This window comes from Lepidochelys kempii, chromosome 18 (genome assembly GCF_965140285.1).
Source record: "Lepidochelys kempii isolate rLepKem1 chromosome 18, rLepKem1.hap1, whole genome shotgun sequence".
Taxonomy (NCBI): domain Eukaryota; kingdom Metazoa; phylum Chordata; order Testudines; family Cheloniidae; genus Lepidochelys; species Lepidochelys kempii.
This window is the reverse complement of record NC_136397.1, coordinates 9,449,581-9,474,432: the sequence shown is the minus strand read 5'-3', so window position 1 is coordinate 9,474,432 and position 24,852 is coordinate 9,449,581. Positions and strand designations below refer to the sequence as shown.

General features: G+C 43.4%; 1 protein-coding gene across 3 annotated transcripts in view; it reads left to right on the top strand.

The window, feature by feature from the left end:
- UBR4 (ubiquitin protein ligase E3 component n-recognin 4) overlaps positions 1 to 24,558 on the top strand; it is a 113,852-nt gene extending 89,294 nt beyond the window's left edge. For all 3 annotated transcript variants that reach the window (XM_073317114.2, XM_073317113.2, XM_073317112.2), the window contains 16 exons: positions 1,982 to 2,069; positions 2,806 to 2,933; positions 3,425 to 3,532; positions 4,009 to 4,128; positions 4,875 to 5,065; positions 5,310 to 5,483; positions 6,146 to 6,245; positions 6,879 to 7,097; positions 7,675 to 7,788; positions 8,967 to 9,109; positions 9,706 to 9,831; positions 10,982 to 11,176; positions 13,593 to 13,817; positions 20,568 to 20,658; positions 21,736 to 21,898; positions 23,363 to 24,558. In XM_073317114.2, the coding sequence (XP_073173215.1) occupies positions 1,982 to 2,069; positions 2,806 to 2,933; positions 3,425 to 3,532; positions 4,009 to 4,128; positions 4,875 to 5,065; positions 5,310 to 5,483; positions 6,146 to 6,245; positions 6,879 to 7,097; positions 7,675 to 7,788; positions 8,967 to 9,109; positions 9,706 to 9,831; positions 10,982 to 11,176; positions 13,593 to 13,817; positions 20,568 to 20,658; positions 21,736 to 21,898; positions 23,363 to 23,427 (2,250 nt within the window). In that variant the 3' untranslated portion in view covers positions 23,428 to 24,558. The remainder of the gene's footprint in view (positions 1 to 1,981; positions 2,070 to 2,805; positions 2,934 to 3,424; positions 3,533 to 4,008; positions 4,129 to 4,874; positions 5,066 to 5,309; positions 5,484 to 6,145; positions 6,246 to 6,878; positions 7,098 to 7,674; positions 7,789 to 8,966; positions 9,110 to 9,705; positions 9,832 to 10,981; positions 11,177 to 13,592; positions 13,818 to 20,567; positions 20,659 to 21,735; positions 21,899 to 23,362) is intronic.
- The last annotated feature ends 294 nt before the right edge of the window (positions 24,559 to 24,852 follow it).

Here is a 24,852-nt window from a genome sequence, read left to right as displayed (position 1 = left end):
CACAATGTGTCTTTGAGGTGATGATAGGTATTGCCCCATTTTACTTCTGCAGAAAAAGACCACGAGTTTAAGGGACTTGCCCAAGCTGTCACAGCAGGGAGGAGTTTGTTCTCTGTTCTATTTCCACTCTGCAGTCAGCCTACTGTGATACCTTGGGCACCTGTCAAGAGGTGTCTGCCTTGTTTGTGAGGGTTTAGTTTAGTGGATAGCACTAAAGAGGAAGCTGTCAGTGTACATCTTGCATGCAGAAAATGTATGCCTTACCGTTCCTGCTAATAGCACTGGAGATTATTAAGGCTGACTGAATTTTTTAAATCTTATTTTATATTTCTTGTTTATGCACAGTTTACTCTTTGCATTTTGCTCACCTTGGACAAGAAAATGTGACTTGGTCATTTTCACTTTCTGGTTCTCAGTCACTATCTCAGTGTTTCATTTCACAGCGCTGCTGAGGCAGATTCAAATAAATTCTGTTTGCTTTGAAATAATACCAATGCCTCATATGGAGTGTAGTGCTGTTCGTTTGGGGCAGCACCTCTGATCAAGCTTGTGAGTTAAAATCTTTGTGGTGCAAAATGAAGCTTGAAGCTAGTTGATGGTCACCTTTTTCCATTAAGAAGCAGCGCTGTGGATGGGGAAATGAGTTATGGTCTTCCATGGTGCATGTGAGCTGCCAAAAAAAGCAAGGCTGAATAGTCCATGTACTCCCCTCAGACCTCTTTTATGTATTCAGCATTTGGAAGTAGTGTTTGTGTGAGATGTTCTTCTGTAGCCAGTGTATTGCTTTCCCAGGATGCACTGCTGGATGTGAAAGGCTGAGTTTGTTCAGCATTACTGTCACTAACAGCTTTCATCTGTCTTCCTTTGTGTGCATCGCTCCAAAGCACTTCTGGAGCTCCATCTTGAGTTCCCTAGGAAATAGACAGGCTCACAAGAAGCTAACCTCAGGCCTGTTTTATTTCTCTTGTCTCTCTCTAGCGCTTTTTTGTTCATCTGCCATTTTACCAGGGCCCCTGTGGTGTTAATTGCTGGTCTCTAGCATGGCCTTTGAGCAGATCTTCCCCCAGGGCTTTCCCGGTGCTTATGTATTTGCTATGACATTAAGCACTGCTTATTCCACATTAGGCTTAGTGCGCTCTCTGACAGGTTTTTTCTCTCAAGGTCTCCTGTTCCCAAAGCTATGGGAGTTTTTCTGCTTTGTATTCAGACCTATAGTGTTAAAATGATAAGTTCAGTGATACACGCTCAGCCAGTGTTTCTGGCTGGAAATGCATCCTGCTACCTGACCCCCTTCCCACAGGAAGAGGGCAGCTAGTCCTTTACTGTGTTTGCACACTTCCTAATACCCTGTTTTACTTAAAGCTCATCAAAATGCCATTTACTCTTTTCTCCTTCATTTCCCATTGCTGGGAGACTTGTCTGTTTAAAAGCACCCGTCTAATTAGCCTGTCTTTCTCCCTGATTTATTGAGCAACACCCCATCCAATTTATTTAACAGTCTTTTCCAGGGTTGTGCCATGGAATCAGCTGAGAAGAGAAGGTTGATTTATAGAGCAGGTACCTTCTCCGAGAACATACATGTCTCATCAGCCCCCTTCTTCTTGGCTATGTCTTTCACTGATATGATACCACAGTGCAGCCTGTTACTAAAGGAATCTGTCATGAAGTCAGATGACATAAGAGGGAGAACTGTTAATTAGACATACAGCTTGGTAATGGCCCTTGTTAGGAAACAGACTAGACTAAATGATGATTTAGTGGGGTTTTATAAGAATGTGATTTTGGAGAGACTCTAGAAAAGGTAAAAAGTGGAGAAACGAGCCCTTGCAAGAATTTCCCTGCATTATCTTCTGCTTTGGGGTGAAAGGAAACTGAGGCTTAATTGTCTGTCATCTCCTCTAAAGGGAACATCATTGGACTACTGGACATTTTCAGATACCAGCATAGCAAATGTGACACTTGTCTAATTCTTCTCCCCCAGGGGGAGCCAATGAGGATCATTTACCGCATGCGAGGGTTGCTAGGAGATGCGACTGAAGAATTCATTGAGTCGCTGGACTCCACTACAGGTAAGGCATTTGTTCCCTAGAAACTGGAATTAGATTTGAAATGTGGAGCTTGCCACAGAAGGATGGCACCATTAACCTTACAGCACTGAGCGTATATTTGACTGACAAACATTTCTTTTGCTATATTTACCTCCTGTGCCAGGAATAGATTAAATAATCAACACTGTAGCTTATAATATCAGTGTGGCTACTTATATAGCTCCCCCTCATTGTAGTATCTGAGCACTTCATAAACATGAATGAATTTATCCTCACAATCCCCCTCTGAGTTAAGAAAGTGTCATCTCCATTTTATAGAGGTGCAGAGAGATTAAGCAACTTGCCCAAGGTGTCTCAGGAAATTTGTGGCACTGTTTGGAATCAAACTCAGTCCAGTGCTTTAGTGACATGACCATCTTTTCTCTGACTTCAGACGTCCCTGAGATTAGAGAAACTGTTTATATTGACCTTCAATTCTGACTTTAGTTGGTACATGGGAGCGTGCAGCCAGCAGCGCTTTGGAGTTTTAGACTTCATGTTAGACATGGAAGGAACTTGTGTGTCAAAATCCTATTTTAATATTCTTGCTCAGTAATTTTTCTCCAATTTGACCCAGCTGCTTAACTTTAACCCTAGCTGGCATTGGCAATTGTAGCTTAATCTCCATTTTTACTTCAATGCCTCGCTCCTTATGATCAGCTGTATAGTCCTGTTGATGTGTCTGCCTCCCTCCTGTCATAGTCTTTCTTTCCTGTAGATGAAGAGGAGGATGAGGAAGAGGTTTATAAAATGGCAGGTGTGATGGCGCAGTGTGGAGGCCTGGAGTGCATGCTGAACCGACTGACTGGAATCAAGGATTTCAAACAAGGCCGACATCTCTTGACAGTGAGTCTGAGCTACCCCAACTCATGGCAAAGAGACTGAGAGTAAATCCATAAGCAGTCAAAAAAGCTCCCTCTTTTCCAATAGCTGCCTACCAACGACTCTTCTGTACAGCAGCTCACATATTGCAGCAGAGTTTAAATTCACTAATCCATGTCTTGTAAAATTATAGCAGTTTCCTCCTTGCTTTCTCCTTGTCCCCTTTTAATCCCCTCTGTTAACACTTCTTCAGAATAAGCCTTTGAAGTCTGTGGGAGTTGAGGGCACTGAGCAGTTTGCAGGATCAGGCCCCCGGTTGTTAGCATGACTGTTTTATGTATTCAAGAATCTTACTGGAAAATCACAATCTTCTTCTTGGCATTAATGGTTTTGGAGGGGTCACACCTTGTGCTTTCCAAGGGGTTAACTAGATTGTTTGGCGCTTTTAAGTTCACTTCCATCCTGCCAGCCCTTTCATGGATATCTTGTAGGTCCCGTTCTCTGTTTCTTTGCAGGTGCTGCTAAAACTGTTCAGCTACTGTGTGAAAGTGAAAGTGAACCGTCAGCACCTGGTCAAACCTGAGATGAACACTTTGAATGTCATGCTGGGAACTCTGAATTTGGTAAGGAGGAATTTTGGCTTACAGTGGATTTTGGTACCCTTGGCTCACCTTTTGCTGGATGGTATATCATGCCCAAAGCCATCAGTGTAGCTTGATGGTGGCATCAAGAAAACAGATTCGGAGTTAGTATGGAGACCATGTCTTTGGGTGATTACCCGAGTTATCTGGAGAGTAGCATTCCAGGTAACACAACTCTTTTATCCACACCTTAGCTGAGATCACATTCATGCCCTTCCTCAATAATGAACAGGATCCTCTTGCACAAATTTACCAGGACTTCTGAAAATTTTTCATCTGCTCGGCTGTATTTAAGCTACCCAAAATTTCAGTCATACTTGCCTCATAGCAACCAAAAGAGAGCTTAAATATCCTCTCAGTGCTGGTCTAAGCTAAGGACTATCAGCCCGATTTTTCCCTCTGTCATCTGTTAGTGATAGCAGTTGGTGCTGTAGTGACTAATATCGTCTTCTGTGCAGGCTCTGGTGGCTGAGCAGGAGAGTAAGGACAGTGGAGGAGCAGCAGTGGCAGAGCAGGTGCTGAGTATCATGGAGATAATATTGGATGAATCTAATGCAGAACCACTGAGTGAGGACAAGGTGAGTGTTGGTTCTGGGTGCCATGGAGAGGGAAATACTGACTGGAATCCAAGGCTTGTAAATGTCTTGTTCAGTGGTACAGACCTTCCACGGTCTGTACAAGGAGTCTAAGCCATGCCATCAAACAGTAAAGACTGTGTTGGGGACAGAAGGAGGAAGAGCGACACTGAACCAAAAGCGTTGCAAGATTCCTACCAAACTCTTTTGCACAGTAGTGGTGCGTTGGGTCAGAGCAGCTGGATCAGCTGACATGGAAAGAGGTGAATCTGCCTTGTCCTTTAGAGTACCTTCATATGAACTCTGAAACCAAACTTGGTTTTCTGAATAATTGGCAAAGAATGATGTGCGACACACTGAGAAATGGGGCTTCTCTCCCTCCCCTGAGGGTACCATTAGCCCAGTGGATCTGTTAGAACTACTGTTGCTTGAGTCGGACCTCCTTTGGGCTAGGGTTAGGTTGTTTCGACCCGAGAACATTTTAACAGCAGTTGCAGGATGCCAGGTATTGATTAGATGGGTTGATACAGCTGTTCCATTAGACACCTGGAAATGTGCTAAAAATGCAGTTTCTCCATGGCCACGAGAATTCTAGTGTTGCTGTCTTTGTTCTTTATCACACTGTTTTACTGAGATCTCGAAACTCTGATTTCGTCCGGATAGGGAACAGTCAGTAAACCACTGGAATAGGAGGATTTTCCTGAAGCCTATAGGTTAATCCTGAACATAAATCATTGTCCTCTTTGCAGGGTAACCTCCTCCTTACTGGTGACAAGGATCAGCTGGTAATGCTGCTGGATCAGATTAACAGCACTTTTGTCCGCTCCAATCCCAGTGTGTTGCAAGGCCTGTTACGCATCATCCCTTATCTGTCCTTTGGGGAAATGGAGAAAATGCAGATCTTGGTGGATCGATTCAAGCCCTACTGTAACTTTGACAAGTACGTTTTGTGCCGTCAGCAAAGAGCACCAATTAAATTAAAATCTTAATAAATCAGCATCCTGGATGCTTCCGTTAGTCTAATGGATATTTACAGGAGAAGGGGAGTCTGGGTGGCAGGTGGGAGTTCTGGAGAGTTTATTTGGGCTGATGTACGTGTGTTAATCTGCAGAGTGGACCATTATTATATCTACTGGGTCCGTAGGAGAGCCCTAACTTGATTGCTGTTTCCTCTCCTCACTCAGGTATGATGAGGAACACAGTGGAGATGATAAAGTTTTCCTAGACTGTTTCTGTAAAATAGCAGCTGGCATAAAGAATAACAGCAATGGGCATCAGCTGAAAGATCTCATCCTCCAGAAAGGCATTACACAGAATGCACTCGACTACATGAAAAAGCATATCCCCAGTGCAAAGAAGTAAGGGTCACTTTGTGGTGTGTGGTAACCATGTGTATCCCTATCTCATTTCATCATCACCAAATGGAATGGTCTTCCAAGGAGAGGGTTAGGACTTCCATCCCTGGAAATGTTTAGGCTCGATGAATCTCTGGTGAACGAACTCTTGAAGGGACAGACCTACAGTGGTGGCACATGTGGATTAGATGACCTAAAGACTCTACTAGCTCTAAGCTTGGTTACTCAGATGCACCAAATGGCCTAATTTCCTAGCTGTATCTTATCCATCACCCTAAAACAGAGCTCTCACACTGAGGGTCATCTCATGGGCCTAAAACAAAACCTGAAACTAACAATTGAGTGAGGAGCTGGCTGATAGAGTGTGCAGTGTGGAGGAGGGAGCGTGAACGTCATTTCAGTTACCATATTAAGGTTTTATAAATAAATGTCCTAAAATTTAAATATTTGAGCTCAGACAGGATGCAACAAAGTAGCCCTTCTGACTGTAGGTTTATGGTGTGTGTGTGTGTGTGTGTGTGTGTGTGTGGAGGGGATGAGGAAAAGGTGGCCATCTTTCCTAGCAGCCTGTATAGTGCAAGCTGGCTGTTGGCTGGAAGCTAGATACTTTTCGCTACTGGTGAGTTATCTTTCAGCTGCTGTATGTTTTTACCTTCTCTGTGTAGTTTGGATGCAGACATATGGAAGAAGTTTTTATCTCGTCCAGCACTTCCTTTCATCCTGAGGCTCCTTCGAGGTCTCGCCACACAACACCCTGCCACACAGGTAAGGAGGTAGTCTTGGAAACGGACCAGGAAGCAGGTGGCTGGCTTGTATCTGGGAGCTTATATGGTGGCTGTAGCTAGATCAATCTTTTCGTAGTAGTATCTGTGGTTGAGTTTGGAGAGCAATGTTATTCTCATACACAGCTGATCATTAGTCTGGAAAGAACTATTGGGTTGACTATGCCCATTCAAGCAGAGAGATTCTGACTAAGTACAGCCTGGTTCTCTGTAGCTCAGGATCGTTCTTTTCTGTTAAATTTTCCAATTCCTTTGAAGTGCAAGGTAGAACTATAGACTATGGCTGTGATGGGTTTCCTATGGTCTAGGTGGTGTTTTATAGGCTTCACTACTTCAGTAGCTTATATGACAAACTCCTTTTAACACCTGGTTACTCTCAATATATGTGGCCTTGGTATGCAGTTTTAGGGCATGAATCAGGTGCATTGTGGAAGACTGTGAGACACCAGTCTTGGGTGCCTATAGCATTGCAGTGAACTACTCCCCTTAAAACGCTTGTAGTGGCCTAAAGCTCTAACTAGTCAATCAGTGACTGCTGCAGGTTGGATTAGGTGAAATAGTTCGGGGTCTTGCTCACATTTTCCTGAAGAAGCTGCTGTATTTGAATGTCTAACAGGTACTAATAGGTACAGACTCCATTACAAACCTGCACAAATTGGAGCAAGTGTCCAGTGACGAAGGTATCGGGACATTAGCGGAGAACCTGCTGGAGGCGCTCAGGGAACATCCAGAGGTGAACAAGAAGATAGATGCAGCCCGAAAGGAGACACGCGCAGAGAAGAAGCGCATGGCCATGGCAATGAGGCAAAAAGCCTTAGGCACTCTGGGAATGACGGTAATGCCTATCCACAGTAATGGATTCCAGTGCTCTGTGATGGATGTCGTATTCCTGTCTTGCTAAAAATGCCACCGAATTTTTGTTTGTTTGTTTTTAAGTGCAAGACAAATATTGAGCCACATAGTCTTTGCGTCACTTTTGGAAGAGTGAGGGTCATTTACCTGTGTCAGGGTGGGAAATCCTTTAACTCTCTGATGCTAGCAGTTTGGGAGTTCCAACTATAGCAATGTTATGCCTGCAAGAGTCCACTGACCATAATCTTGTCATCTAGTGTTCAATATATAACAGCTTTCCATGCGCTGGTGGTTGCCTTTTGTAATACAGAACTGCAGGAAATCTCTGAGGTCCGAAAATATTGTAAATCTGACTTAATCTTGATTGGTAACTCTCAGTAGCAAGATTATGGGAGCTTCCCAATTCTGCTCAGAGGCCTGTGATAGCTGTACAGCTTGAGCAGCATTCTGTGCTCCAATGTTCTCTGCTTCCAGTAAGTAAGGTGTTCTGAGATTTTAGCAAATATAAATTCCTCTCTGGTTTTATTCTCCTAGTATATTTGACTTGTCCTCTCTTTCAGACTAATGAAAAGGGCCAGGTGGTGACAAAGACTGCACTCCTCAAACAGATGGAAGAGCTGATAGAAGAACCAGGACTGACCTGCTGTATCTGCAGGGAAGGATATAAGTTCCAGGTACAGAACAGCAACAGGAAAGCCCTAATGTGATACGAGGAAAATCACTAGTGTGCGCCCTGGTGCTTGACAGAGACTTGATGCCGTGACACTGTAGGGCCAGGTGATCTCAGGTTTTGTTTCTGGGATCTGCAGTTCTCTGCTGCACTTTGGAAATGAAGATGGTACTCGTTAAATCTCTTCTCTGGGTTCCCCTCACCATCTGCATGAAACCGAGCTGATTGTCCCTGCACAGCTTAGCTCCTATGTATCTAATCCTGAAGGAAAAGGGGATGAGATGTTTATTTCCAGTAAGGAGCTGGAGTGGATCTCATGTAGAGCCCAGCTTTAGTAACAATCCCTCCTGCACAGGTGCCGTGGAGGCGAATAGTACAAACAATGTAAATTCAAAAAAACTCTTTGAAACCACAGCTAAACCCTAGTGAAGGGTCTCACCTAGAACATTCACTTACCTTGATGCAAGTCTTAATAATGGATTTTTATGTTACGTATCTTCTGTGGTTTGCTTCTACTTTCAGTATAAAGTGCAGGTTAGCAGGCTCTGTTCTTAGCTGGAGAGGTATAGGCTCAGCAGAGTGTAATCTCCGCCCATCTCTTCTGCTAGTGGCATATTTTGCCACGAGGCTTCTTTCTCCAATTTAGAATCTAGTCCTAACTTCTTAATTGTCTTCATGATTCCCCTTCCCAGGTGGGGAACGTGAATTGGTGAGTGGTTGCTTGGGAAAAGCTTGTTTGAACCTAATAACTGGCCCTTATCTCTAGGAAGGTAACTCTTGAATGAGTGGCAAACCACTAAATGCTTGCAGGTGCAAATATCTCATCTCTAAGGTCCCAAAAATTGCAGATTCCTCAATATTAGACTTCCACCACAATTCTGAGAGCAGGAGCCCCACCACGGGGGGCTGACAGTAGGAGTCCTGGTTGTCCTGGGGCTAAGAGCGGGAGCCTCTGCTGTCAGCCCCGGGCAGTTGACAGCAGGGGCCCCTGCCCCACTCTCAGCCCCGGTCAGCCGACAGCAGAAAATCATGGAAAAGTAGTAATGAACTTTATTACCACAAATAATAGGGTCCATTATTACTTTTCTGCAATTTTCCATGGCTTGCTTGCAGCTCGTCTGCAATTTTTTGACAATTCAAGTAGGACTTTATTCATCGCTAATAAAGCTTTGGTTGTTACAGCCTACAAAGGTTCTGGGTATTTACACTTTCACCAAGCGGGTTGCACTTGAAGAGTTTGAGAACAAGCCCCGAAAGCAGCAGGGATACAGCACGGTCTCTCATTTCAACATTGTCCATTATGACTGTCATCTTGCAGCTGTCAGGTAAGATCTGATCTGTCTCTTGGGTCATTGCGCTTGAAGTTACCTATCATGGTATATGTCCCTTAAACATCCAGCACAATGCAAAATGCAACTCAGCACAAACATGGTTATCCAGAGATCATTGTTCCATCATCCATCCAACAGCTGCTGTCCTCCATCTTTATTATGGCCACCTTAATATCGTAATTTCAAACATTAACTAAAATCAGTGCATGGTGCTGTGAAGTTGGAAAGCACTATTTATAAAGGGTGTTAATGGAACTAAGCAGCTATGGAGTGCCACCATTTTCATTTACTGCTTAGAGTAACGGTAGGCAGTGTGGCCAGCACTGGATTAGAACTCTGAGATTTGGGTTCTAGTCCCAGTTTAGCCATTGGCCTGCTGGGTGATCTTGGGTGATTCATGTTCCCTTTTGGTGCCTCAGTTTCCCTATCTATAAAATGGGGATAATGATATTGACCTCCTTTGTAAAGCATTTTGAGCTCTATGAATGAAGAGCACTGTAGAAGATCCAGGAGAGTGGGGGGGATGGTGATATTAGACAAAAGCTTAACTAATTGTAATCCCTTTGTGTATAACCTCTTTGTCAATACAGACTGGCTCGTGGCCGGGAAGAATGGGAGAGTGCAGCCCTACAAAATGCCAACACCAAGTGCAATGGCCTTCTACCAGTGTGGGGGCCCCATGTGCCAGAGTCTGCTTTTGCAACCTGCTTAGCAAGGTGAGTATAGAATATTACTCTTAATGTTGGTTTGTATTCAGAATAGATAAGCTGGGGAGTTACTGTATGATACACATGTGTGAACAAGTTTGACTGTAAGCCCCAAATGGAGTTTGCAGTGCTACAAACAACTAGGAGCCATTACTGATCACCAGAGTCTACACCACCCCCTGTCTATCAGCAACGTTCCAATTAAAATACACATGTAACGTATCATGCCGTCTTGCACAGACTGGTAAGGTAGAAACATGAAAAACAAATCCACCACTAGGTGAGCCCAAAATTATCATCATCATCATCTCAACCCTTATGGTTAGTAAGCCCTGACTGCTGGCATTGCAGGGTTGGCATCTGTCTCTGCTAAGAAATGAGCTTCTTGCCACTGGAGAGTTTTGTACCTCTCTTCCAAAAAGAACCCGTATCCAAGCACTGTTGTGTTAGTGGTAGCTACAAAGAAGCTATACGCAGCTCTCTCGCTGAATTCCTGAGTGTTTATTGACTTCTGTGTTGTGGCTCTGTTTTTAATCACTCTAAAGCTTTGTTTGAATCTCCACTCTGCATTGTATTTTTGAGGAAGTTTAGTACTTGCAATTGTGCTGAATTGCTAGCAGTGGAAAGTAAAGGGAGGATAAAGTAGTTTAATCTTCATGCTGATTGTTAAAAAAGGGTATCCGTCGTGGTGGTGGAGAGGACAAATCTTGTTGACACCAGCAAGTCAGTTGCATAGATTGCCAAACTGCGGTCAGACGTTAAATGATTTTCAATCACTGCTGAATTCTAACCACTGAGCTTGAGTGGAAGAAGTCCGTATCCCATTACCAATTCCCTAACCCAAATCCTTTGCATTTGTAATGTTGTGTTAGATATTAGAATCAGTTGTACCTCTAGTCCATGTCAGCCAAGGAACCACATCCCAGGGCCTTGCAGTGGGGAAGCAGTGCTGATGGTTATGCTCAGGAAACCCACACTGAATTGGATTTGCCCAAGAGAGATGAAAGAGCTCCCTTTTCTGTGGTGTTAATCCAAGGGGATGGAATTTGCATTTTAATTCTGATCTCTGACTTGTTTGCATTGTGGGAGGAGAATTTTGACCTGCATTCCCAAAGGAGTGAATATATATGCAATATAATCTATTACTGTTTTTCCCCAGGCACAACACATACCTCCAGGAATGCACAGGGCAGCGGGAACCCACCTACCAGCTCAACGTCCATGACATTAAGCTACTATTTCTCCGTTTCGCTATGGAGCAGTCATTCAGTGTGGACACTGGAGGAGGAGGAAGGGAGAGCAATATACACCTCATTCCATATATTATTCACACTGTGCTTTATGTTCTTAACACGTCAGTATCTCTTTGTGTGTCTTAGCTGTCTTCTCTCCTGTTAGTGACAGACTGAATCTCACAGGGCAGGTCTCCAAATGATAAATGGATGCACAGCTACCAGTCTCCACTGGGTATTGCTGTGGGAGGTGGAAGCCTTTACCAGCTTCTTGGGAACAGGGGAAGACGGCAGAGGGAAAGGAGATAAATCTCTTAGCAATAGTGGTGCAGCCCTGGAGTATGAAATGCTGAACGGTTGCATTCCAAGTTGATAGTAGAGCAGTGAACAGGAGAAAGCTTGATCCTGAACCTCACATGCAGGATGTGTTAGTGCCACGGTGCCTACTATCTGGCTTACAAGGGAGGTGATGGGAAATGTTGGAAACCACATAAAAGGTTTAAAAGGAAATTTAATTAAATCCTTAAGGCAGGTTGTTACAGCTGTTTCACAGAAAACACAGCAGCTTGTGATCATGTAATTTGGAGACTGATTTAACAAAAGCAAATTCCATTCTGTGTGCAATAATTATCTCCATGTTGGACAAAGTATAAGAGTTTTCAATTTATTAGAGATTAAAGGGACATTGTCAGGTTGTCATATTTTTGGTGAAAAACCCCCAATGATTCCCTCACCTGTTTGTGAGCAATGTAAATCTTAATTTTTCACTACTTCCCTTCTTTTTACCTCTGATCTTGGAGAATAAACTAGTCTGTTTTGCTTCCAAGTTCTCAAGAACTAGAACTAGTCAGAGGGAAGCTCACCACTGAGGTCACATGCAGGGTGCTTGTCACTCGCTGTTCAATGCCTCTGGGAAGGTCTGAGACAAGAGCCATTAGCTGCCCTTGCAGGGCATCACCTGCTGCAGGTGGATGAGTTACCAGCTATTTTGGGCCCTGGGTGTGGGGCAAATTGGACAAGGAGAAGCTAGAGGAAGCCCCCTAGTGGATACCCAGCCCCCTCCCAAGGGTTTGGGACAGACTCATGGCTGGCAGCACTGAGTTCAAAGCGCGAGCACTGTAGTTTGAGTTGCTGATACTTCAGTGAAATGTTTATATGTCGACAGGGTCTGCTCCATGGAATTTAAAAACAAAATAGAAACCTTTCTATTGATTTTTAGTTTATGTAAAAGCTTATTTTTACAAAATCTAAATTCCAAGCCCCATTGGAGCTGTCAATATGTCTAACTGCACACACATGCAGCCAGCCAGCCAGCATCTAAAGTGTCTCTAAACAAATGGGCTGGAGGTAATATTACTTTACAAAGTATGGTGCACAAAAGTAAGGTCCATAGTCCTCTTATTTCAGTAGCAAAGAGCAAAGGAGATAATATTAATTGGATGAGGTATCTTAGAAAACAGGTGTTAGAATCTAAGCCCTTTATTCCAGAGTCACTCCAAATCAAATGCAATGAAACTGCAGCCTGTGTATCCCTGGAGCAGTCAACACTTGGGCAGTGACACAATTTGTGTATTGCTTTTAATATCTTTTTCTCCAGATGCCACTGTATTTTTCTCCAATTCCCTTGTGAGAAGACAAATTAAGCTAATTATGTAATCTTATAGCCCTGCTCGGCACCATTTGAGAGCCCTGCTGTGTGAGTTATACAGCCTGCTGAAATGGTTCTTTTAAAAGCAGTGTTTAACAGTACTGCAGTTCCTAGAGTTGCTGACCAGCTAAGATCAGCTGTAGAGTGCAGCCAATGAGAAATGCACATACCATTGGCAACCTACAGATAATTCATATCTGCTGGGGATACTGATTTATCACTCATTTGATTATAAGGGTTTGTTATTAATTTCAAAATGCTGGGTAATATCTAGCAGGCAGCCTCATTCTCATTGATCAGTGCACTGGGTTGTGGCAGTTTATGATCACTGGGTACAGGGCCCATGAATCTTAGTCTTGGGTTGTCTATACAGCTGTAGGCTGTGATATAGTTATGTTTTTGATTCCCTCATAAGAGTGGAAAAGAAAGGAGTTTTCATAAATAAAGTGTATCTTTGTTTCTGTTGGTGGCCTATATCTTACCCTTGATTGCTATAGGGAGGGCTAAATAGCACAAGTTGTTACAAAGATCTAGCCATGGAAAAATCTATAGTTAAGTGCTTTGTGCTGCCTGTGGGATTGGTTATTTTAGCTCTTCTGGCTGAAGTGGCTGGCATCTGATTCTTCCCCCACATTCCCAAAAGGGAAGGGACTTTTTATTAAACATTTCCCTCTAGCGGAGAGAGAGGTGGGTTGCCTTGGGATCCTTTCTGCTGCTTTGTACTGCTGGAGGGAAAAGCTAGTCTGCAACCACTACGTGTGTGTTTGGGAAATCTGAGACAAAGGAGACATTTGGGGGGAAACGGACTCCAGTTAGGAAATAAAACGTTGGTTGGTTGTGTAGTGCTTCTCATGCCCGGGCTAGTTGTTCACTCTTCCCTTGTATTCCAGAACCCGAGCAACTTCCAGAGAGGAAAAGAACCTTCAGAGTTTTATGGAGCATCCCAAGGAGAAATGGGTGGAGAGTGCCTTTGAGGTGGATGGGCCCCATTACTACACAGTTCTGGCACTACACATCTTGCCACCAGAGAAGTGGAAAGCCATGCGGGTTGAGATCCTCAGGAGGCTGCTGGTTATTTCACATGCACGTGTGGTGTCACCAGGGGGAGCCAGCAGGTCAGTAATCATCGCAGCTTTTGCCACCCTTCCATTCACTCAGAAGCTGCCCAGTGAACTTACTGGTGTTACCTTCCTAGTCATTTGAGCTGCATAGCAACATGTGTGATATAGGGCTGTCAATTAATCACTGTTAACTCAAGAGATTAACTCAAAGCAAATTAACTTGATTTAAAAAATAATCACAATTTATCGCAGTTTTAACCACACTGTTAAACAGTAATAGAATGCCAATTTAAATGTATAAATATTTTCAGATGTTTTCTATATTTTCAAGTATATTGATTTCAGTTACAACACAGAATACAAAGTGAACAGTGCTCACTTGATATTTTTTATTACAAATATTTGCATTGTAAAAAAGATAAACAAAAGAAATGGTATTTTTCAATTCACCTCACACAAGTACTGTTGTGCAATCTCTTTATTGTGAAAGTGCAATTTAAACATAGTGTGGGGTTTTTGTTACATAACTGCACTCAAAAACCAAACAATGTAAAACTTTAGAACCTACAGGTCCACTCAGGCCTACTTTTTGTTCAGCCAATTGTGAAGACGAACAAGTTAGTTGACATTTATGGGAGTTGCTGCTGGCCACTACTTATTTACATTGTCCCCTGAAAGTGAGAACAGGCACTGTAGTTGTTGTTGCAAGGTATTTACGGGCCAAATGTGCTCAACATTGGTATGCCCTTTCATGCTTTGACTTTTGTTTGTCTTTTTTTACTACGATTAATTGCTGTTAATTTTTTTAATCATTTGACAGCCCTAGTCTGGTGCTAAACAAGAGTGTTTATTTTTTTGAATAGTCAAGATTAACCTTTTCTATATATGTTTGTATTTAAATCAGTGTGGATGGATGCAGGCACATATATAATTATATGCACTCGTTATGAGGCATTTATGCACATGGAGTTTCTTCTGCTGTCTTCCCTATGGTCAGAATTGGTCCTGGTACCAGTAGATTAGATTAGTACACACAGATTTTTTCCCAGGGAGATTGTTTTTAGTAGTATAACCCGCTTTGCATATTCAGTCCCAAAGAATGAATTTCTTTCTAGGGTCATCTCAATGAGAGGAGAATCAAGTAGGTGAGAACTGGGAAATTACAATCAATAAGACAGCATTGTTGCTTTATGCAGTGGTGCTGGCTAATTAGTGAGTGGTGTTGAATGCTGCTGTTTTATCAGAGAAAATCTAAGGCGGATGTGTGAAGGAATTAAAAGAAGGCTTAAACTCCAAGAGCTCATCTTTTATTTCCTTCTCTCCTAAAGGAAGCAGTTCAGTTTAACTTGTTGAACTGCAATTTAAGAAACTGTCATCTGTAGCTCACTTAACTGACAAGGTCCAAACCTATAGATAACTGTAAACAGAACATGAAAGATCAGGTCAGTGAAGCAGTCAAGTGATCCTGACAAGTTTAGTGGCAGAGAGTCCTGTGGCACCTTATGGACTAACAGACATATTGGAGCATAAGCTTTCGTGGGTGAATACCCACTTCGTCAGATGCATCCGACGAAGTGGGTATTCACCCACGAAAGCTTATGCTCCAATATGTCTGTTAGTCTATAAGGTGTCACGGGACTCTTTGCCGCTTTTACAGATCCAGACTAACACGGCTACCCCTCTGATACCTGACAAGTTTAGAATGCTCAAAAATTGATCTAACTGCTCTTCTGAAACCACACCACAAAAGCAAATTATGCTTCCTTTAAACCCTGCCCCCCACCCCCTCAAATATTAGCAATCAAGCATGTGAACTGTACTATAACAACAAATGACTGCCCCTGCTTGGTGGGGGGGGCGGGGGAAACTGTTTCCAAGAAGGGGGACCAAGGGAATTCCAATTGCAATTTCCAAAGGTGTCATTCTAAATAATAATTCATAATTAAGGATAAAATATTCTATTTTGGGAAATGTCCATTAAGATGACTTATCAGTCATTCTTCCACTAGTCTGTCCCATAATCACATGCCTAGTAAAAATTAATCCACAGTATTGATTTCTTTGTTTCTGTTGTTCTTGCTAAACCTGTCATTCATTCATGTCCACTATCTATTTCCACCACTTCTGCTCTGGAGTTCTTGGAAAAGTAGGTTAAGGATATGTCTACATGGCCCACGTTACAGCACGGCCATGGCAGCGCTGTGATTTGAGCAGTGTAGGCATGCTTTATTACTGGGTGAGAGCTCTCCTGGCGATTAAAAAAAATAAAATAAAAACCACCCCGAATGAGCGGTGGTAACTTTATCGCTGGGAGCATGGCTGTAGGCTTTCACACAGTCTACAAAATATTCTAGAAAAAGCAAAGCCCTTCAGTGAGTTGACATGGGTGTTTCATTGGTTTAATGCTGCTGAAAACCCCCAGAGAAAGTTATACTAGAAAAGGAAAAAAAACAATTACTTCACCTGTCAAATATTTCTGAGAATGTGTACAATACAAGCATCTTGAAATGGGAATAGCAAGAATTCTACATCCATCTACCCTGCCCCAAAGCCTCAGGAAAAGCCTCAATGACAGGATAGGTTTCAGGGCACATGGCAAGGCTTATTCAAGAGCTTTCTCTTTCCCTTAGGCTGAGAGAGAATTTCAGAGTATTCAACTGATTACACTCAGCCCCTCAGATAGACAAACGTAGGGTCTTTTTGCTTGCGGGTCCTAGCTGACCTTAGCTGTTGGGGTGGAACATGGAGATCTGGTGGCCTTTAATGCACTAACGTGATTTTTAAGTTAAAACCAGCACCTTAAACGTTACGCTAAACCTAACTGGAAGCCAGTTGCAGTTTCTGGAGCATGGTGTATTTGCTCCATGTGTAGGACAAAGCATAATAAGCAGATTGCTGCATTCTGCACTCGCTGAAGTTCCTGGGTACTTTTTTAAGAGTAACACCATACGGAGCACAATTGAACAATCTAATCTGGAGGGGACAAAGGCTTGTGTAACTGGCAAGGATGCAGTCTCCTTTCCAAGTGAAGATGGGGAGAAAAGAACTTTGCTACTGCTGCTGTTTGTGCGTCTAGAAGCAACTGAGGATCTAGTAGGGTCCCTCGATTGCAACCCTTAGTAACAAAGGTACATGCACCACCAACTCAAATAAGAGCAAATATCATCTGTGCTGCCACCTCTGGCTGGTGGTTTCCTCCAGCCGCTCAGCATCACTGTTTTCTGTTTTGCGTTTCAGTCACATACAGGGAAAGCCAACTGGGTTCGCTCTATGGGGCTGATGGAATGCATCCCATTGTGTCCCCCCCTCACATATAGTGAGGGCAAAACCAGAAACCCACCATATCCCACATGAGAGCATTCGCAAGTCCCTTAAGCCATTGCTCAACAATACCATCCGTGTCCAGCTAGAGAAAAAACAGGAACCACTCTAACTCATTCCCATCCAGGAGCTACAAGGGTCACAATTTAATTGTCAATGGTATCAAAGGACCTGATCCACAGAGGTGGTGAGCACGTGCATCTCCTATAGACACCCCTGATTGAGGCACAAAGGTTGCAGATAAAGTGAAAAGAATTCAGTACAGACAATGAGGCACTTCTGAAAATTTTAGCCTTTAGTCCAGTGCCAGGAAAAGATTCGTCTAGTGGGCCTAGTGTGTTAGGTTATTACTGAACCAAGAGTTTTAGCAAGAAAAATCCTATAAACATATGATTCACCGTGTGGATCTGTGTGAAATTTGAGGGGAGTGGGATCTTTTGGATTTTTTTCCGTGCTCCTGACTCTGACCTTTGGAAAATATTCATGGGAGAAGTGAAGCTTCCAAACTGCTAATGTCTAACTTGCAGCTGGAAATCCATGCGTAGCTGATGAGCCTGAACCAGCTTATGTTAATGCAAATATAGCAGCTATTGTATTGAGTAGCCATTCCAGATGGCAGCTACATAGACTTAACCCACAAGGGCCTTTTAGTTTTCAATTAAAGGAACAGAGTCCAATTATATCAAAGCCATTCAAATAAAAAGAAATTCTGACTCAACACTATTTGGGAATCCAGAATTAGCCTCACTCTAAGTTGCTCTTCTTCCCGTGGAAATTTAGTCACCTTTACTAATTGGTTTTTCTTTAAATAATTGAGCCTAGCCGCACAAGCAGGCTCCCACCTACAAAGCACATGTTATAACATGGAGAGGGAGGGTCTCTTTGACACACACACACATGGTTTATGAAACAATCTGTGTATGAAGCAAGACCTATACCTTCGGTGGATTTTAGCTGTGTCCGTAATCTGAGGGTGCCCTTTTGTCTCTTGCTGATCCACAGCCGTGGCAGATGAACTGGTTGTAAATCTGTACAATATGGGGAGGGAGATGTCTCTAAACTTTAAAGTGACAAACGGGAAGCAGTGTGTGATGAAATAAGGCAGATATACCTACACAAATTATGTAAGAAAATTCCAAATCCATTAGGAGTGTTGGCAATACATCCCACCTTGCCAGGGGCTATTGCTGATTAGCTTAATTTTTCCTCTTAAAAACTTGTAGCTAAGCGATCCCTGTCTTTCCCCGCCTCTTAACGGTATATAGCACTTCTCCAGATACTGGTGTGTTGAAAGCAAGCTTAGGAAGACTCTTGGGACAATACTAAAGAGTCAGAGTCTGACCAGAGATGGAAATTCCCACATTTGCTGGTGGGTTTTTCTCCTTTGGGGGGGCCAGGGAGTGTGACATAATCTGACAGAAATGGAAATACCTCACTGAAGTTTTTCAGCAACACTTTACTACTGAGTACACCCTTGTATGGAACATGTCTCTTTCTGAGGGCTTGGCTACACTTGCGAGTTACAGCACAATAAAGGAGCCCTGGGCGCCGTAGCTCACTACCCATTCACACTGGCAAAGCACGTAGAGCGCTCTGACTCCATGGCGACAATGCTGCTGGTCTCCACCTGGGCAAGTGGAATAACATTTGCTGCGCCCCTGCTGGAGTGCCACGGCACCAGTGTGAACGAGGTGTTGCATTACTGCGCTCTGATCAGCCTCTGGAAACATCCCATAATCCCCCTAAGTCAAGTGTCAGAGTAGCAGCTGTGTTAGTCTGTATCCGCAAAAAGAAAAGGAGTACTAGTCTCTAAGGAGCCACAAGTACTCCTTTTCTTTTTAAGTCAAGTGGCCACTCTTGTCCTTGTTTTTGAATCACTGCAGGAATATGGATGTGCCCTTGGAAAGCTCCGTTTCTAAGAGCTGGCTGCTTATCTGCTCCAAGACAAAGCAAGCCATTAGTGTGGGATGCTGTGTGTGTGACAGAGAGAGGGGCGGAGAGGTGGGAGGGGGTCTGCTGCTGTCTGAACTTACAAGACAGCATGCTGACATGCGCTCAGCCCCCCCACAACCCACTCTCTCTCCCCCCACATACACACAACACACTCCCTGTCACACTCCACCCCCACCCCACCTCATTTGAAAAGTACGTTGCAGTCACTTGCATGCTGGGATAGCTGCCCAAAATGCACCGCTCCCAATGCCGGTGCAGGTGCCGCAAATGTGGCCACACCAGTGCACTTGCAGCTGTCAGGGTGGACAGATTGCAGCGCTTTCCCTACTGTGCTCTCCGAAGGCTGGTTTAACTCAAAGCGCTCTCCATCTGCAAGTGTAGCCATGCCCTGAGACAGCTAAACAGACACCGTGTGGATTCATTTTGAACCCTGGATTTGGCCACCTTCACAGGCTTCCAGATGGCCATCCATCAGTCGAAGTGTTATTCTAAATGTTCAGTGTCTTTGAGGGACTCAACTCAACTCACACTTGTCTGAATGACTTTCTAAAAGTAATACCTGCCAGACTGCGTAATTGGACATTTTTTTTTTATGGTCATTTGGCAGCACTTTGTATACAGGCCCTTTCCCTCGGTATGGTTAGTCACTCCATGTGTTCTTAACATGTCTGAATCTTTCACAAGTGACAGGAGAATGTCAAAACTCGGTGAGGGACTCAGGTGCGGCTGTAACACCATAAATATAATAGTACATTGAAAACAATTAACCTACAAGTTTCAAGTTAAGTGTCATTTTAACTGGCTTAAAACTGACCAGGGTCAAGCCCCTCTGGTGTTATTACACTGCTCTTCAAAAGACTTGTTCGAGTTTTTTAAAAGGTGGCAGAGATTCCAGTCAAAACTACAGCTGAGTGTCAGGTTTCAGAGTAACAGCTGTGTTAGTCTGTATTTGCAAAAAGAAGAGGAGTACTTGTGGCACCTTAGAGACTAACCAATTTATTTGAGCATGAGCTTTCGTGAGCTACAGCTCACTTCATCGGATGCATGCTGTCAGGCTCTTTATCTATGACAGTAAAGGATGAGATGGTTCAAGCACAAGTACCATAATTATTCATTGTATCAGAACCATTGAATAAGAGGGGCCGCATGGTTGAGGAGTCTGAGCATTGGACTGGAGATAAATTCTTTTTCCAGCTCTGCCACTGACTTGCTCTGTGGCTTTGGGTGAGTGTTTCTCCCTTCAGTAAATAGAAGTGGTGTTGGCGTCCCCGCCTCAGAGTTTAGTTAGTTTGTAAAGCAATTTACAAGTGCTGAGAATCACAGGGCACAAAGGTCTAACCCTAGACCAGCATGGTAATGCATACGTTTGCTCCACATGCTAAAGCACAGAACAGTGCTTATTCACAAAACCATTTCCCGTGTGTATTATTGATAGGCTTTTGGCTGTTACAGCGTTCATGCTATTCATCAAATGAGTTACAAAGCAGAGTAAAGTGATTAACTCAGAGCTTGATTTCATTTTCTCCCAAGACTGACAGATAAAGCAGTGAAGGAGTATTCAGCATATCGCTCTGGCCTTCTCTTCTGGGCCCTAGTAGATCTCATTTACAACATGTTCAAGGTAAGATCTGTCTGGAATCAAGGTTGTTGGTTTGTTTGGGGTTTTTGTTTTTATGGATGCTGTTAAAATCAGTCTGCTCTGTTCCTTTGAAGGGTAGGCAGGGCTTTAAATCCCTTCTAAATTTCAAACTCTGCTTGCTCATGAGAACAGGAGGGGTGGTACGATGTATGTCCACTTGTGATTACCCCTCTTCTCAGCTGTTGTCCATCTGAAGTAGTAAGGTCTTATGATTTACAGGCCTTCTCTCTCTCTCCCGCCTCCCCCCGCCCCTGTTTCTCTTCCTGTTTTTCTGTCCTCTGTTCAGGCATTGTTTCCAAGATTCTGCACTGGAGCAAATGGTTGGAATAGCCTTTGTTGCTGGGGTGGGAAGGAAGTCCTGGTCTTGGACCCTGCTTGGGGTGTCTGACCCTGCTCAGAAGGGATAGAGAGGGATTGATAAGACACACTCTTCTTTTGGAAAGTGTAAAAGCAAAGCCCAGTTAATCTATAGCTCCCTCCCCAAAGCAAGCAGACATTTAATTAGGGTGAGTTGGAGAAGGAAAACTCTCGGGTGCTTTTTAAAACTCTGTACAAAAAGAACTGAAAATCTGAGTACGAGGCACCTTCCTGTGTGGCATGTTTACAGGAGACAGGAAATCTCAGCCCAAAGGCAAGGCTTCATAATGGGGCATCAGGTTATTGAAGTCTGCATTTTCTAAAGGTTGTAGGCAGTGTTGTTGTAGCCATGTTGGTCCCCGGATACTAGAGAGACAAGGTGGGTGAGGGATCATCTTTTATTGGAACAACTTCTGATGGTGAAAGAGACCAGCTTTCGAGCTACATGGAGCTGTTCTTCAGATCTGGGAAAGGTACTCAGTGGGTCACAGCTCTGTCTGACCATGGATTTAGCTGTGACATTTTGATACCTTTCCAGATCTGAGAAGAGCTCTGTGTAGCTCGAAAGCTGGTCTCTTTCACCATCAGAAGTTGGTCCAGTAAAAGATGTTCCCACACCCACCTTGTCTATCCATTTTCTAAAGAGTTTATTATTCTATAGGCTTAAAACAAACTGACTTGTCCCTTTTCTCCTCCTTGTAGAAGGTGCCTACCAGTAACACAGAGGGAGGCTGGTCCTACTCACTGGCTGAATTTATCCGACACAATGATATGCCAATACACGAAGCTGCAGACAAGGCCCTGAAAACTTTCCAGGAGGAGTTCATGCCAGTTGAAACCTTTTCTGAATTTTTGGATGTGGCTGGTCAGTATTAACTTTACCTTTTAAAGGCTGTTTTTGTGTAATTCAGGACTGGAAATATGTAATTTATGTAACTTGCTTTTAGAAATATGTGGAGGGAGGTGGGGGGAATGATGGGATCTTAAACCACCTGGTGCCTCCTAGGTCACTTTAAAAAGCATTCTTTTTGGAGAGTCTTCTGTTTCTCTCTGCAATCTGCATTCACCTCTGTAGGGATACGTGGGGTGAAATACACTTGTTTCCTAAAAATTCACCTTCTGCCATTTCCCCATCTGCAAAATGGAGATAAATGAGAATTATCTTTGTAAAGGACTTTGAGATCCATCAGTGAAGAATGTTGTAGGATATATATGCCGCTGCTTCTGCTTCCACAGCTGAATTTGTAATATGACACAATTACTACAGCAGATTCCAATTTCAAAAGAGGATTGCAAAGGAATTAACAGGAACAGATGAACTTCTAAGTAACAATGTTCCTGTATTCATTTAAACATCCCCAGTAATAAGGACCAAATGAAATGTAAAACATAAGCTGTAGGAGTGGAATTGTTTAACACAGAGTGGTCTTCCACAAGGCAGGAGCAGGGGCTTTGGACACCTATTTTATTTTAGGTCTTACCCTTCTGTATTAACAGGGGCATCTTGCTGCTGTTGGACTTGGTTTAGGATCCTCTCTAGTTTTTGTAAGTTCATCATGGGTACTAAATGTGTCAGTATTTGATAGGGTACCAGCTTCCACAGGATCTATATCTCCAGGAAACCAGAGAAAGTCATCCACTGAGGAGCTGCTCTTCATCATTTTATCCTGCCCAACTCCTGTCCTTACTAGTTAGCCGTCGTCATTGCTCATCATCCAGCCTCTTAGCAGAAGATGCCACTACCCTCAAATAACTTTTGGACTGCAGCATCTGTGCTACAGATGCTCCCCACTCTTCTGCATCAGCTTCTACATGTATGTGTAGTGTCAATATTTTCTGGCATTTCTACGTCACTTCTGTAGGTAGGTTGTGAAGTTAAGCACCAGACTGAACTTGTTACACCTAAAATGAGGCCTTGACTGGAATCCCCAGTTTAGACATCACTGCCAGTCACTGGTGTAGCTGCACCTAGTGCAAACCCGTTGTATAGGCAGGATAAACAGCTGTACGCTGCAATTTGCCCTGGTATACTGCACTGGTGCAAATAGCAGCTTTACTTGTCTACATTGGGGTTGGCACTGACTGCTCTCTTCAGGCCTTGTGAGTCTGTTAGCCAAGTTGATTGACATGGGTCTGCTGTTCTCAGATCTCAGCAAGCATATATTTGCTTTAAAACAGTATTCTGAGTGGCCGGTCTGTGATGAGGCCAGTAGTGGTTGTAGCTTGCCTGTTTTCTGAATCCACCTCTAGGTGCCCTGATGGTAAAAGATGCCTGGTGATTCAGAAGGGCAGGCAGCTCCTGACTAACTTATTTGTGCTGTTTTTTCAGGACTATTATCAGAAATCAACGACCCTGACAGCTTCCTCAAGGATCTTTTGAACTCCATTCCCTGAGCATAGAGAAGCAACTTGCAAAGATCTACAGTAGCTTGCCTTCCATCTCTTTGTGCAGTCTTTCCCTCCCCCAAGTAGTGCTGCATTTTTTTATTTTCTACACTTTTTTTTTTTTCTTGGAGTGATTTGGGATTTAGGCTTCTTTGTTTTATCCGGTATTTCAGTGCTTCTATATATAAAGCCTTGTGTATTCCAGGCAATCGAAGGAACTTGTAAAGACTGAGGAATCTCAGTCAGTGAATCTTAACACTTTTTAGTGTGCACCTCTTTGAAATTAAATAAATTAAACACAAAAGGTCAAGGTGGGTTTGACTAGTAATTTAACCAGCCAGTGACAGCACCAGGTTCCCTTTTGTCTTGTATCTCAGAGCTCCTTTGTTACTGCAATTCACTTGGGTTCAGGGCTGTTGCTCTTTTCAGCCCATAGTGTGGACGAAGAGCATGTAAAAACCCACTGAGTTGCAGGGGCCAAGGACTCCGTTTGTAATGCTACATTTACTGACCCATTTTTCATACAGTATAAACCAGATTTTCTCTTTTTGTTGTGTTAGGGGTCTATGGAATGCAAGGACAGCATGTTATGCTTGATTCCTTCATAGTTATTCTGAAGAGAGAATCGCTTTCATCAGGGCAGTGATTTCTCTTAATGCCTTGTGTGTTTCTCCTTTCATTGAGCCTACTGGGATTTAATATTATAAGTGATTGATGCATGTTTTGTGTACCGAGGTCTTTCTAGATTCCATTCACTCTAGGGCTGTTTTCAAAACAAGAGTGCACACTAGTGGGTTGGGTAATTTACCATACAGGGAGATCTCACCTATACAGGGGATAGAGTTAAGGAAATTGGACAGTTTTGCAATTAAAACTTGTTCCTTAGTGTCTGATAAAGTTTTGATTCCTTTGAGAACCGTGTGGGGAATAGACAAAGGAGGCATGTCAAGATGGCTGCCAATCCTTTTAATGGTATCAGGCTTGCATTCTGTGGGGTGTACCCTGGTTTGAATCCAGGCATCAGTCTCTTTGAACACAGCCTTGGTCCTTCTCAGCAAGTTATGCATGTTGGTAACTTACCTTTGCCATCATCTCTGCTGTCGTCTGGTTAAGCTGGAATCCAATAAAGCTTTCCCCATCCTTCTGTCTCTGTATGAACGTGAATTTCAGCGAATCAAACTCGGTCCCATAACTTAGCATTGGGTGACCAGTAAACAGTAGTTCAGAGACTGAATAACTAAGCAGCCCATCTGATGCCATTATTAGCCGTGGGCATGTATTGATAAGAAGACAGGTGGTGGAACACTCCATGGGAGGTGTCTGTGGGCACTCAGGCCAGTTCCAATTGTCTGATTAGATCCGGGGGGGGCAGGGTTGGAGTACAGAATAGCCAACAGAACAGTGGGGGTGTTTATTAAGAATAGATTGAGGCAA